The sequence below is a fragment of the Indicator indicator genome, chromosome 8 (assembly GCF_027791375.1).
Source record: "Indicator indicator isolate 239-I01 chromosome 8, UM_Iind_1.1, whole genome shotgun sequence".
In the NCBI taxonomy this organism is placed as follows: domain Eukaryota; kingdom Metazoa; phylum Chordata; class Aves; order Piciformes; family Indicatoridae; genus Indicator; species Indicator indicator.
In genome coordinates this window covers 23,284,327-23,297,627 of record NC_072017.1, presented here as the reverse complement: position 1 = coordinate 23,297,627, position 13,301 = coordinate 23,284,327, and the positions used below count along the sequence as shown (strand labels likewise).

The 13,301-nt window shown below is 38.7% G+C and overlaps 1 protein-coding gene across 1 annotated transcript; it reads left to right on the top strand.

The window, feature by feature from the left end:
* The first annotated feature begins 4,635 nt into the window (after window positions 1–4,635).
* On the top strand, window positions 4,636–11,594 carry FGB (fibrinogen beta chain). Its single transcript, XM_054382913.1, has 8 exons — window positions 4,636–4,734; window positions 6,031–6,234; window positions 7,423–7,606; window positions 8,137–8,364; window positions 8,913–9,026; window positions 9,557–9,679; window positions 9,865–10,150; window positions 11,040–11,594. The coding sequence occupies exons 1-8, from the start codon at window positions 4,660–4,662 to the stop codon at window positions 11,266–11,268; spliced, it is 1,443 nt and encodes a 480-aa protein (XP_054238888.1). The 5' UTR covers window positions 4,636–4,659; the 3' UTR covers window positions 11,269–11,594.
* The last annotated feature ends 1,707 nt before the right edge of the window (window positions 11,595–13,301 follow it).

Sequence of the window (13,301 nt, the reverse complement as noted above, 5' to 3'; positions counted from 1 at the left end):
AAGACCTCCTTTCAGTACAGGTTGAAGTGTGTGGATGCACTGGTAATCCCTTCACCTCATGGTAAAGTGGGGCAGAGATTACAGCTCTTTTCCAAAGTGTCCTGATAGTCCAGGTGATTTTTCTCTTCATGAGCAGAATAACCAAATGCATATGTGCAAAATGCATTCCTTGCATACACTCATCTGCTCTTAAATGCAGGGAGTCTTGTCCTTCTGAGCCTAAAGCTAGCACATCTTTGGTAGATGTTTGGCTAGCACATCTTTGGTAGATCCACCATAATGTGGCTCTTCTTTACCGTTGTACCAGCCACTTCCAACGTTCATGTGTGCGTCCGAGCTGTGAACAGTTTGCAGACAGATCTGGACTAAAAGTAATCCAGGTACAACATCAGTTGTTTTAGGCTGGTCCTCTTTATTATCCACAGGATGGCATTAGGCTGGGAATATTTCTGGCACATTTATTGCCTCCTTGACATAACTAACCATCTCTTTTCTGGATTTGATGGGTCATTTCTGGTGGCTGCAGTGGTGGTTTATATTTAGTTATTTTAGATACCATGACAGCTAGAAATGAGCTCCAGTTGGCTTTGACCCACAGTTGGGGTTGAGGTGGGGGAGAGGTGTGGATTATATTGTGCCACTAACTGTGAAGGAGCATTGCCAGATCAGTTTCAACCCGAGCCATCCAGGTTTCATGTTTAACATGAGGACCTATTTTTGATAGTGCCTGTGGTGATGTTGGGGATCCCTGTTGGTTTTTGGAACCTTGGGCAAAGGTCAACACAGCACCTGGAGGAGTGGGAGCATCATCTGTCCTAGTTTAAATTCCAACCTAGAGTGCAAATTCCATGGGGCAGAGTGTCAAAATGGGGCAAATCTGTTGCATCTTCCAGGGCTGGTGAGGTTAGACTGAAGATACACAAAATTTAAAAGGAGGTATTGGGGGCAAGGGATGTAAACCCAGTTGTTTTTCTTTTGAAGTGTACACACAGTTATGTTTGCTTGGTGACTGGTTGATTGACTGATTGATGGACTTGATGTGTGGAAATGGTTTAAGGGCTAATCTCTGGCAACATATAAAGTATCATGATACAGTTATTTCCTTTCTGTTGTCTGTTGAAAGAAATCAGGCTTATTTTTGCTGCCTTTAAAAAAAAACAAAACAAATTTGAAATACAGATGCTTGTAGCAAGAAAAAAAATTCTCCATTTAAATTTTGTAAGAAACTTTACTTGTATGTGCTGTTTATTACTATTATTATTATTATTAGTGTTCACTCTGGCCCCATAATTGTTCTCATTTTTTTTTTTTACAAGTAAACATTTTCCTCAGAATAATCTCAGTTTATTTCCTGGTGTCCTTATAATGCTTTATAAAATCAGAGGACAAGTTACTCTCTGTAAAGATTTCATGTTTTCTGGAAGATTTAGTCTAAGGTGAAATATAGTTTTTCATTCCAAGCAACTACTTGATCCATTCTTGTATGCCAGCTGCAGCTGCAATTCTGGAAATAACCAACTCTGCAATTTTTTTTAATAAACCACTACTTAGTAGAAGGTGATTAGCATGGTGCATGTGGTTTTAGTGCAATTTTAAGGCCAAGCTGAACAGCTTCATTCATTTAATGTTGAAGAACTTCCTTGCTCTCGAAATACGAAGGAAACATTAATTGTCATTTATAAGGAACCTTTGAAGTATTATTTGTTACCAGTACAAGCAAGATATGAGGGTGTTCATCTCACCAAAGACAACATTTAAGTTTACAGTATTATTTTCATGGTAAGACACTATTACACCATGAGTTGTTTAAAGAACATCTCTAAATCAACTTCTATTCTAAAATTTAAGTAAACACTATAGTTCATCACTGTCCAAGGTTCTGTCCCTCCACTCCAAGACCACCTCAGAGGGCACATTCAGCTCTGAAGAGCTGTGATCTAGCGACTGTAGCTTGCCTGATAGGAGTTTGTGTAAAGAGCATTGCACTGCTGCAGATATATTGGCACAACAAACACAAAGGGAGAGCAAGCAAACAGTCAGTTCCTCAAAACGCACACATATGCCTCTGCCAGGAAGTGTCTTTTCAGTACAAAAATACTGTACTAGGGATGTCCTGGAACACCATCAGGTCCACGTTGCGTTATTACAGTTCTAATAGCAGATGTGTTGCGGTATCACTACCACGTTTACTCCGGGAAGAGGTTCTGTTTAACCATATGAGTTGGGGGAGGGCATATGAAGGAAAAAAAAGAATAGGTGTCCTGTTTTGAAGAGAAAACCTCTTTGATATAATTTTTAGAAGAAATTTAAGCCACGGTTTTTGTTGTTCATAAGGCTTTGTTCAGTCCTCAGAAAGCATCAGCTAATTGTAACAGTTGCAAGCATGAGAGAAAAATCACATTTCATAAACCAGCATACTAGCTAACGTAGACTCGGTTCTGCTGCCAACATGTTTTTCTATACACACACTTTTGCAGTATAGATTGCTCTGTATGCAGTTCCAGATTTGGACTAGGTTTTGATGGTAAAAGTCTCCAGGTAAAACCTTTGCCATGTAGACAAGGCCTCTGCTTACCAAAGGCATGGTCAGACCATCCTGGGGCATCTGATCATTCAACACAAAGCTGCAAACTCGCTGTAGTATGATGCACATGTGTTGCTTGTGGTATGATGCACATGTGGTAAATTCCCCAGGGAGACACAACCATTCATCTCTATTGGGGAAGCCAATGAAAAGTACTGAATATGGGAGGGTCGGTTAAAGGCTGAGTTTCAAAGGGGAAATCCCATCTGAAGGTAGATGATGCCTGGGTGTTTCCTGTGCTGGGACTCTGCATCAGGCTTGGGGGATCCTGTGCCAGCCCTCATCATCCAGTCTGCAACACCCTGTGCACGGACACAGTCACACTTTTTCACAAGGGGATGAAGAGTACATCACAGCTGAAGTTATGTTATTGAAACCATAAGTTATTGCAGATCATGGTCACACTTTCATAACGGATTTAGTACAAATATCATGCATTTAATTAAGACTTGTTTGGAATGAGCCAGGGCAATTTAAGTGTAAGTTTCTAGCTCAGGACTAGTGCGACCCTGTTTTAGTTCTGCTATGTCACAAGCTACCTGTAAGCCCTTGGCAAGGATTCAGGATCACGATGTCCTTTCCTTATATGTAAAATGAGGGTGACTGAACTTCCCTCAGAGGTAGATGAGGGGAAAATTATATTTAAGATTGGGAGATGCTCAGAATCACTGATAATATCTTGTGTATCTTCTTTATGTGAAAATAACATGTTAATGATGTCAGTTTTGGCCTTAAGTAGTTTTCTTTAATGTCTAGAAGTCATCCTCGTCGTCCCTCGTACAAGGGATCAAATTCAGTGAATTTAGAGCTCCTTGAGCCATAGATGATTTTGGTCCAAGCTGTTTAATAATTAAACCATTCAGGTTAAACAGTTTCAATATTTCAGGAATCTCCATAGTTTACAAGAATTCTGACAACAGAGTAAAATACAGGAAAAAGGCCTAAACCAAGCAATTTTAGCTGTTCTCATCTTTTCCTACCATAAAATTTCCCGCTCCCTCATGTTGGTCTTTAGAATGGAACCTCAGTCCATGGTTTTCCTCTCTTCAGATCTTCAGACATCAGTATGAATTACTTCAGAAGAGTGTGCTGGCCCTCACTTGGCAAATTTTAATTCAGTATGTTATGATCATTTATAATGCAAAAGAAAATCACAGGATATAGAGACACTGAAATGTTAAAACTCTGCCAATATGAGAGCAGTGATAGTCCATACTCATCAGAAAGCATGTTTGAATACGTCACTATGATTACAAATAATTTCATACTGTATTCTTTTAAAATATTATTTAAAGTATCAAAATAATGTTTGACAGATGTGTTTTTATATTAGTAAAGGGAACCAGCAAATTAATATGTAAAATGTAATTATTTTAGTTCATTTACAATGTCATATCACTAAAGTAATGAAATATATATTTTTGTTTACACTATTAGTCTTATCCTTAATTAGATCAAAGCAATATTTTCATTCAGAATCATTAATGTAATTAGCATAACATACTTTTTTTAACCTTTATACTTAAAGAGACCCAAAGTCTTGCATGCATATCCAGATACCATCAGAACTGTTTAAATAAGGCAACAATTTATGTGATGTGAGTTTAATTCAAATTTCATATGCTATTTCTGAACCATTCATATTTTCAGCAGAGACAAAAAAAGGAGACATCACAGTGTGACATCTGAGGATGTTTCTTTTTTTGGATGTACATGTTTTAAGATTTATTAAAAGACTTGTGATTTTTGAGAAAATGGTAACCTTGTGTAATCTGAGCTGGAAGCACTTGTAAGGATTTAAACATATATTTGATGCCAGCATCCACAGAGGTCTCTGGGACATTTAGATAAGAGTTGTCCAGAGAAATTACTCAATAACATATGTATTCAGGCACACAGTGAGGAGAAAGGTTGAATATTAACAGAGATACAATGATTGCTCAGATGGGTTGGTTCTGTCACCACCAAGCTGGAAGTGAAGACTGCTGCTGATATATATAGGAACAGAGAGGACCTCTGCCTGTCAGAGCTGTTGGTGGGAGAAGGTAACTGAGCTGCTCAAGCAAGCCAGCACCATGAAACTGCTCCTGTTGTTCCTGCTCTGTGTTTCCTCTGTTAAATCCCAGGCTTCTACCGACTATGATGATGAGGTTGTAATACTGATCATACTTAATAAGAATAATAATAGTAAAAGTTATTAATTTCATTTAATTGCATGCATGACTTACTTAGCTTATGTGAGTTAGCTAAGTTAGAAGCTGTGGGGAAAATGGTCTAGTGCATATTCTTCTGCTTGATGTGTTCAAAAAAATAACCTTTGTATCTTTGTGTGGATGTAAATACACAATAGTTATTTTCTGAGTTTGGCTATATTTTCTTTCTTTTATTTTCCTTTTTTTTTTTTCTGTAGAGAATGAAGACTGACTAATGGTAAGATTAGTTATTTAGCTGAATTTACTTAGGGATATTAATCCCGCAATGTTGACATAGGATATTACAAACAATTAATATGATGTGCAAAGGAATAGAAATGCGTAATTAATCCTGACCCATCTCAAAGGCAGTAAAAACTTTTCTACAGGTTCAGTAGATGTTAAAAACCCTCAAATTGACTGTCAGTTTATATAGTTTTATATTGGAAAATGAGAGGTAATAATTGTTAAATAAAAAGGAAAGTGATGAGAATCAATCTAAAATAACAATGTAACCTATATTTAGTTTTGTTTAAGTAAAATATTTTCATGGGAAATACAATTAAGAATCTCAGTACCTTTTTTTTCATATTCGGAAACTCCCTGCAAAAATTAAATGGGTCAGGGTAATCAGAAATGAGATGACTTTCGCTTGCACAACCTAAGCATTTGTGTCTGTACATTGACTACTTGTAACCCTACTATGCTAAATAATTTTCAGCAATTTTGTGACTTGTATGCTGACTTTTTAAACTATTTGCACCCTTCAATTCTGGGTCCTTACAAATGTTTGTTATTTGTAGCTAAGTCTGAGTGGGATTGGAGAGGGTCAAATATTTTGATTTAGTAGTTCAAACAGCTATTATTTCAAATGGTTTATTTTCAACAAGTGCTTGGGGACCAGGCCTGTTTTCCTTTCTCAGCCTGGAAGAGATGGGGAACATATGCGTCAGAGGAAGCTCTGAAAGCCTACCCAGGGAGATATTGTTGAATGCTTTTTGTGCTTCCATCAATTAATAGCTGGTGTGTGTATCTAGATGAATGTCACACAGCTAGTCTTAAAAGGGGAGGCATAGCAACGACTTTTACTTAATGTCGGTGTAACATTTCCATTATTGCTGTTTTCATTCCATTCCATGGTTTTAATTGCTGTTTAAAATACTACAGAGTGATGAACAGATGTCTCCACCTTGTGCATTGCATTTTACACCAGCAATCCCAGATTCAGAGTTTCTTCTTCCCTTGGCTTTGCAGGATGACATCCCTGTGCCCGGGGTTCGAGGCCACCGACCCCTGGACAAAAGGCGGGAAGCAGCCCCCACGCCCCGACCCGTGGCACCTCCGATCAGTGGAGCTGGATATCAACCCCGGCCCCCAAAGCGGGGCAAGCCGGGGGACAAGAAGGAACGTATCATCTACCCTGACACGGGCGGCTGCAAACATCCTTTAGAGGAGCTGGTAGGTACCTGCAGCAAAAACTTTAACACAGAGTTACTTTGCCAAGTAAGAGACAGTCATTCATTTAAAGCAGGCTAGCTTCGCTTCATTTTCTGTGTGCGTGGTAGGATGGCATTCAGAAGAGTAATGCCACAGAGTCCATGGGATTAGTCAGAGAATCTATGGTGAAGCTGTGGAGATGAAATTTGAACTGTAAATGAAGAAACAAAGTATCTCTGGGTTTACCTGTGCTTTCCATGTAGCTTTGCATATGGAACTGTAAAGAAAGAGAAAAAAGTTCTGCAGAAGTGCTGACTTGAATTTCAGATAATCTCAAGGAACTCTAGGGACCAAAAGATACCTCCTGTGTCTTTCTTAAAATTTGTTTCAAATTGCAGTCATAGTCTGCTCTCAGTCACTGCTGCAGAACAGTGTGGAAGCATGCTGACATCTAGCCTACCCCTTGCTGCCTTGCAGTAGTCTATGACACTGTCCTTGCTATGCTCTCTGCCACAAAATGCAAGCTTTGACAGTGCTGAGTGGCATCTTAGTGTCTGAGAGTAAATTTGAGTGTGGAAGTTTCCAACAAATGAAGTCTATTAAAGCTTAATGCATACATTTTTCACTGCTGCCTGGGTATTTTGATTTTCACAGGACACCATCATTTCCCAACTCTTTTTTAGACGCTGCTGTGCTTGATGGTGCAGTGCTTGTTGCCAAAGTACTGGCATTCAGCTTCTTGTAATGATCTTCGTCTAATGAATCATATGATCATTTCACAAGAGATACACATAACAAGCTGATCCTCTGAGTCAGGTGAAAGAGGAAAGGGATAGATATAAACATGCACAGGCACCAGGCTGTTTCTGACAGGCTTCAGCATAATTTCAGTGACTCGAACACTGAACATTTAACAGTGCAGAAAAATGAAAAGCGGATAGTGGCCACAAAAGTGTGAAGAAAGAGGGCTTTTCCCAAGAGCTTCAATAAGAGCCTTTCTTAGAGATTCAGGGCTCCTTCCTGACCTTTAGAGCGCATCTTTTTTGTAGAAATTGAATGCCTTGAGACCTTATCCAGGTCCTTGAATATCCAGTCTCACATTACTAACTATTCAGTGTGTTCAAAGATATGGACACTGACTGATTAAATTAGAAACTTTTTATCCTGATTTTATTCACAGCCCTTGTTTGTTTTGATTTTGTTTTTAAGGGAGTGCTATGTCCAACAGGATGTGAGCTTCAAACTACACTGCTGAAACAGGAAAAAAATGTGAAACCAGTTGTTCGTGATCTAAAGGACAAAGTGAGCAAGCTGTCTGAAAGCTCTACAACGTTCTATGAATACATGACTGTTCTAGAAGATAAATTGATAAAGAGGCAAAAACAAAGAAAAGGTAGGCTATTTGTATGGGTTGCTAGTGTAAATTATATTGTAGTTCTACTGGAATTACGACTGTTACAGAGTAATATCTAGCAAAGTAGGGTTCCATGACCTGAATCTTAAAAAATATCTGTTGAGATAGGCAGTGGAATGGATCTCATACTAAGCCCCCCTAAATGATAGGGTAATTTGCTTCCCCCTTACCTTCTTTCCTATGTCCATTCAATCCCTTTATGCCCACATCCCAGTTTGGCACCATGGCTCCCTGGAAAGAAGCTAATTATAGTTCTTTAGCAGAATATGGCAGCACAGATAAATCCACTAGCTAACAAAGACATATCAATACAAATGTACCACTGTCCTGAGAACTTCTGCCTAGTCTTCATACATTGTGGAAAAGTAAGTGAAAGAACTGCCTGTCTTTTTCTGCTTGCTAAGGGAAGAAATAGCTTCTCAAATTGTGCTTACAGATTACTCTTCCTTATTTCATAACTGGAAAATACATTGAAAACTAATTTGCTTTTGATCTCTTTGCTTTTCTAGACAATGATGATGTATTTTCACAGTACAATTCAGAAGTGGAGCTGCATTATAATTATATAAAGGATAATCTGGACAATAACATCCCATCTAGCCTTAGGGTGCTTCGTGCAGTTGTTGATTCTTTACACAAAAAGATACAAAAGCTGGAAAATGCCATTGCAACCCAGGTGGACTACTGTCGTGCCCCGTGTGTTGTTTCCTGTAATATTCCAGTGGTTTCAGGCAAAGGTAATGATTCAACTAAAATGATATCTCTTCTTCTAATTATATCACTGTGCAAATTGATATTTCCATCATTCAGTTGGTTTAAACATACCTCCAAAGACTGTGCCACTGATTATGATAAAAGATAAAAAGTTATCCTAAATGAAAAAAATCTTTTATGGATGTCTGTAGCGTTTTAAATAAATGTGTGCTTCAGGGTCTTTGTAAGGTGGAGATGATACATTTGTGACTATGATCATTGTACCCTTGATTTTTTTTTCATTCAGGAAAGGTTCTTCTTTCACAAGCTTGTCTAGTTCAAAAAGTCACTGGAAAGTGTAGTCTTTCATCACTCAGTTTGAACTTTTAAAAAGAAATTCCTATTTGGAAAATCAGAACAATACAGGTGCAGTGTTCTTCCTTCCCTGCTTCTTTCACATGATGTGATAGAATCAGGGAAAGTGAAAGAAATTTTATATATATATATATATATATATATATATATATATATATATATATGCTGAATATGTTCACTGTTCTTCAGTAACCGGGTCTCTCGTTTATTCTTGCAGAATGTGAAGATATTATCAGAAAGGGAGGTGAGATATCAGAAATGTACCTCATCCAGCCAGATCCTTTCAATAAACCATACAGAGTATACTGTGACATGGAAACAGATAATGGAGGTTAGTGTGAAATAACTATATTGTTAAAATGTTAATTAATATGGCTGCTACCAAAATTCATATTAGTGGTTTGCATTTTATGCAAACTAATATGAAGTTATAACTTTTGTAATTACTTGAAAATTAAGTCTGATTGACTCGTTCAGAAAATTCTTGCTGGTCACAGAATAGGCTACCTCTATAATGATACTGGAAATAAATTTCTGTGGTAGGGTTGGTAAATAAACCCATATCCTACTATGAATAGAATGGACAGTATATGGGGTGGGTAGACAAGGATGGCTTGTTTAATTTCTTACCTACTATGTGCTAGACAAAACACTGAGGTGGTCCTTCAAATTCTGCTTTTTCCACTTTATGAAACAAGGTGTTACATATGAGTAAAAATGGCAAGGCTGAGATTGTAAGCATTGAAAACTCAGACTGCTGCAAGGAAGTTATATGCTTTGCTTGTCTTGAGATGAAGATATCTCAACGTTTCATGCTCCTTTCTTAGTGGTAATTCAATCTATGAACTGTTGCTTCTGCAGGCTGGACTTTGATTCAGAACCGCCAGGACGGCAGTGTTAACTTTGGAAGAGTATGGGATCAGTATAAAAAAGGATTTGGAAATGTTGCAAAGAGCGGAGGGAAGAACTACTGTGACACACCAGGTAAAACAGTGAGCATGAGACATGAAGAACTCTTCTTAGCGAAACTGTTTTCTCATATTTCTTGAAGCTTTTTGATTGTTAAAAATCAACTAATCCACTTCAGCAGACTTATAGGCAAATAATAAAGTTGCCTTGAAGTATATTGTGAAGTCTATTTCACAGAGCTCTCACTTGTTGCTTTTCAGGTGAATATTGGCTTGGAAATGACAGGATCAGCCAGCTTACCAAAATAGGGCCCACTGAAGTCTTAATTGAAATGGAGGACTGGAACGGTGATAAAGTATCAGCTCACTACGGAGGTTTCACCATTCAGAATGAAGGAAACAAGTATCAGCTTTCAGTTAGTAACTACAAAGGCAATGCAGGCAACGCACTAATGGATGGAGCTTCACAGCTGCATGGAGAAAACAGGACAATGACAATTCACAATGGCATGTTCTTCAGTACTTATGACAGAGACAATGATGGATGGTACGTGCTTGCATTAGACAGTAAAAATAATAATAGAGATTAAAATAGAGCTCAATATAGAATATTTCTTTAAATTGCTTTTAGTTGTCACTGCATTTCATAGTGTCTTAAAATGTGTTTTATCCCTGTGAGTTGCCAGCCAAACATCCATACAGTTCTCATGGCAGTTTCAAGGGCAGGTAAAACTGTATATGAGCTTAGTGCTGCTCCACAACCAAGTAAGGAGCAAGCATTCTGAATTTTATTGATTCTATGCATTACTTTACCATACACAAATCAGCAAATCTGGCTGTAGTATATTGTTGAAAGAATGATGGTGGCAGTGCTGAAAACAATGTCTTACTTAAGCAGGAATATTGGTACTCACTCCAGTAACCCATAATGGGTCCTAAGGAAAGAGATAGCATGTCGTATTTAAAAACCAAAATTCCACCTGCTCAGAAGTCAAGAGCTCAGTTATAAAGTACATAATTTAACAATGTATCTCTGAACTATATGCTGTCTTTGTCTTAATACCTGGTTACATATTCGTGAATAAAGGAATTGTTTAGGTTGGGGAAGACAGGCATTTCTCATTGTTTTTTATCTTTAAATTGCATTTATATTGCAATTATCACTATGAACTGCAAGTAATTGTAGTTATTAATCAGTGAACTAAAATGACATTTCCAAAGAGATGCACCTAAAATTTGTCTTGTTTTGCTTAGCTGCTTCACCTCCCAATCACGCTGTGTAGCACACACTCATGGTGCCCAGTCTTATACAGAAAATTCAGAGAGGATTTTAAATGTTTACTGTGGTTTGAAAATTACAGTACAGGAGTAGGTCTATGTACTGTGTTGATTTGTTTGCTTATAGTTCATCTTTCACTCTTTTGTTCCTTCATCAGGTTAACTTCAGATCCAAGAAAACAGTGCTCCAAAGAAGACGGTGGTGGATGGTGGTATAATCGCTGCCATGCAGCCAATCCCAATGGCAGATACTACTGGGGAGGGACCTACAGCTGGGATATGGCAAAACATGGTACAGATGATGGTGTTGTATGGATGAACTGGAAAGGGTCATGGTATTCAATGAAGAAGATGAGCATGAAAATCAGGCCATACTTTCCACATTAACCATTATAAAAATGTACAGAATCGTAGAGTTTTAATATTTGTGCATTGTTATCTTTTTGTCCGCAATATTCGAGCTTGTCTTACATGTGAGAACCAAGTATGTATGAGCATATTGTGACCAAACAGTGAAAAGCTATGTTCTATGTCAACTGTAAATCAAAATCTGACTGATGAAAATAATTCATATGTGTATGTTGTTACACTTTTCTATTATTCCAAAGACAGAGGTAACAAGTATAGAAGAACACTTTTAAAAACCACCCCAAATCCACTTATTTCAGTGTTTTACAAAGGACTTCTATACCACAGGTTTTCTAAAAATTAAATAAAGCCTTAAAACTAAAGTTTTCTTCATGTGATTCCTAAGTGTTTATGCATTATCTGGGGAAAGGCAAACACATTCCACTAAATAAGGGACAGCAATTTTATATTATAAAGGCAGTGGTAACTAACTGTGTAACAAATTGAGAATGAATAATTTGAAAAGATAGTCTCTTGACAAATGGATAGGCCACCAATCACTTAGTTCAAATCCTGTATGCTGGATAACATATGCTCTTTCATGGGACCTGGCTCACATAATGTGCCTCTTAATATCCCTTCCACCATCCCATAGCCTTTTATTACAGAATAAAATACAGTATTAGAAGACATGGCTGGTATGTCTTTCACACAATTACTATGGTGGGACTAAGGCAGTTAGTGACTCCACTCATGGGGTAGGTGGTGGCTGGGTATTTCGTTGAAGCTAGCGCTTTAGGCTATCTCTGTCGGCAGAAGCAAAGATTATCCCAATGGCAGGACTTCCCCACCCTGGTAGGCAGGATCAAACATCTCTCTGAGGGGACTGCCTTCCTCTATAAGGAAGGGACCTGAATCACTAGTGGTAGATAGGTCCTGTCTGAAATCTCTCATGTGAAGCACTGGAGGGCAAGGAAGAGACATCATGGCAGCATCTCACTATGTAAGTGCAAGTGTTCAGCATCCCCACAGGCAGGCTTCCACTGAAACTAGGGAGTGAAAGCACAAGACATAAAGCAGAAGCCCTTTTTTCAAAAGTACAGACACTTCTCTACACATAGAATCATAGAATTATAGATTAGCTTAGGCTGGAAGGGACCTGAGAGGTCATCTACTCCAACCTCCACGCCATGGGCAGGGATGCCTCTCAATTAGATTTGTCTGCTTAAGGCTTCATCCAACCTGGCCTTGAACACCCCCAGGGAGGAGGCATCCACAACCTCCCTGGGAAACCTATTCCAGAGTCTGAACACCCTTGTACTGAAGAGCTTCTGCCTAAGATTCAGCCTAAACCTACTCTCCATCAGCTTAAAACCATTCCCCCTTGTCCTATTGCTAGACATCCTTATGAAAAGTCCCTCTCCAGCCTTCCTGTAGGATCCCTTCAGGTTGTTGGAAGGTAGCTCTAAGTCCCCTTGGAGTCTTCGCTTCTCTAGGCTGAACAATCCCAGCTCCCTCAGCCTATTCTCATAGCAGAGGTGAGCCAGCCCTTGGAACATCTTTGTGACCCTCCTCTGGACTCTCTCCAACAGCTCTGTGTCCCTCTTATGATGTGGACACCAGAACTGGATGCAGTAATTGAGATGGGGTCTCACAAGAGCAGGGTAAAGAGGAAGAATCACCTCCCTTGACCTGCTAACCATACTCCTCTTGATGCAGCCTGGGGTATGATTTGCCTTCTGGGCTATGATTTGCCTTCTGGGCTGCATGAGCACACTGCTGGCTCACGTTGAGCCTTGTATGTCTGTAAAGATGTCTTTTCTCTTCATCAAGCTCTCCCAAAAGGCTTCACTGTAGCTGTGTTTGAGAAGCACAGAAAAAAAGACTAAAAGTGAGCTGCTTTGCCAGTATTTGATGACATTGTTAAATGGTATGGAATGTGCTGACCAGTGAGACTGGAGGCAAGGAAGTTTGCTCATGCTTGTTTCTCAGTAAAAGCACAGAAGTATTAAACAGTGTAAATACTTGTGTAATTTTATGCCGTAAGGTATAAAGGTAAACACAGCATGTTC

Coding starts and splice junctions, on each gene's coding strand:
- FGB (XM_054382913.1), top strand. CDS start 4,660: ATGAAACTGCTCCTGTTGTTCCTGCTCTGTGTTTCCTCTGTTAAATCC. Junction 6,235..7,422: donor AACATCCTTTAGAGGAGCTG/GTAGGTACCTGC, acceptor TTTGTTTTTAAG/GGAGTGCTATGTCCAACAGG. Junction 9,680..9,864: donor GAACTACTGTGACACACCAG/GTAAAACAGTGA, acceptor GTTGCTTTTCAG/GTGAATATTGGCTTGGAAAT.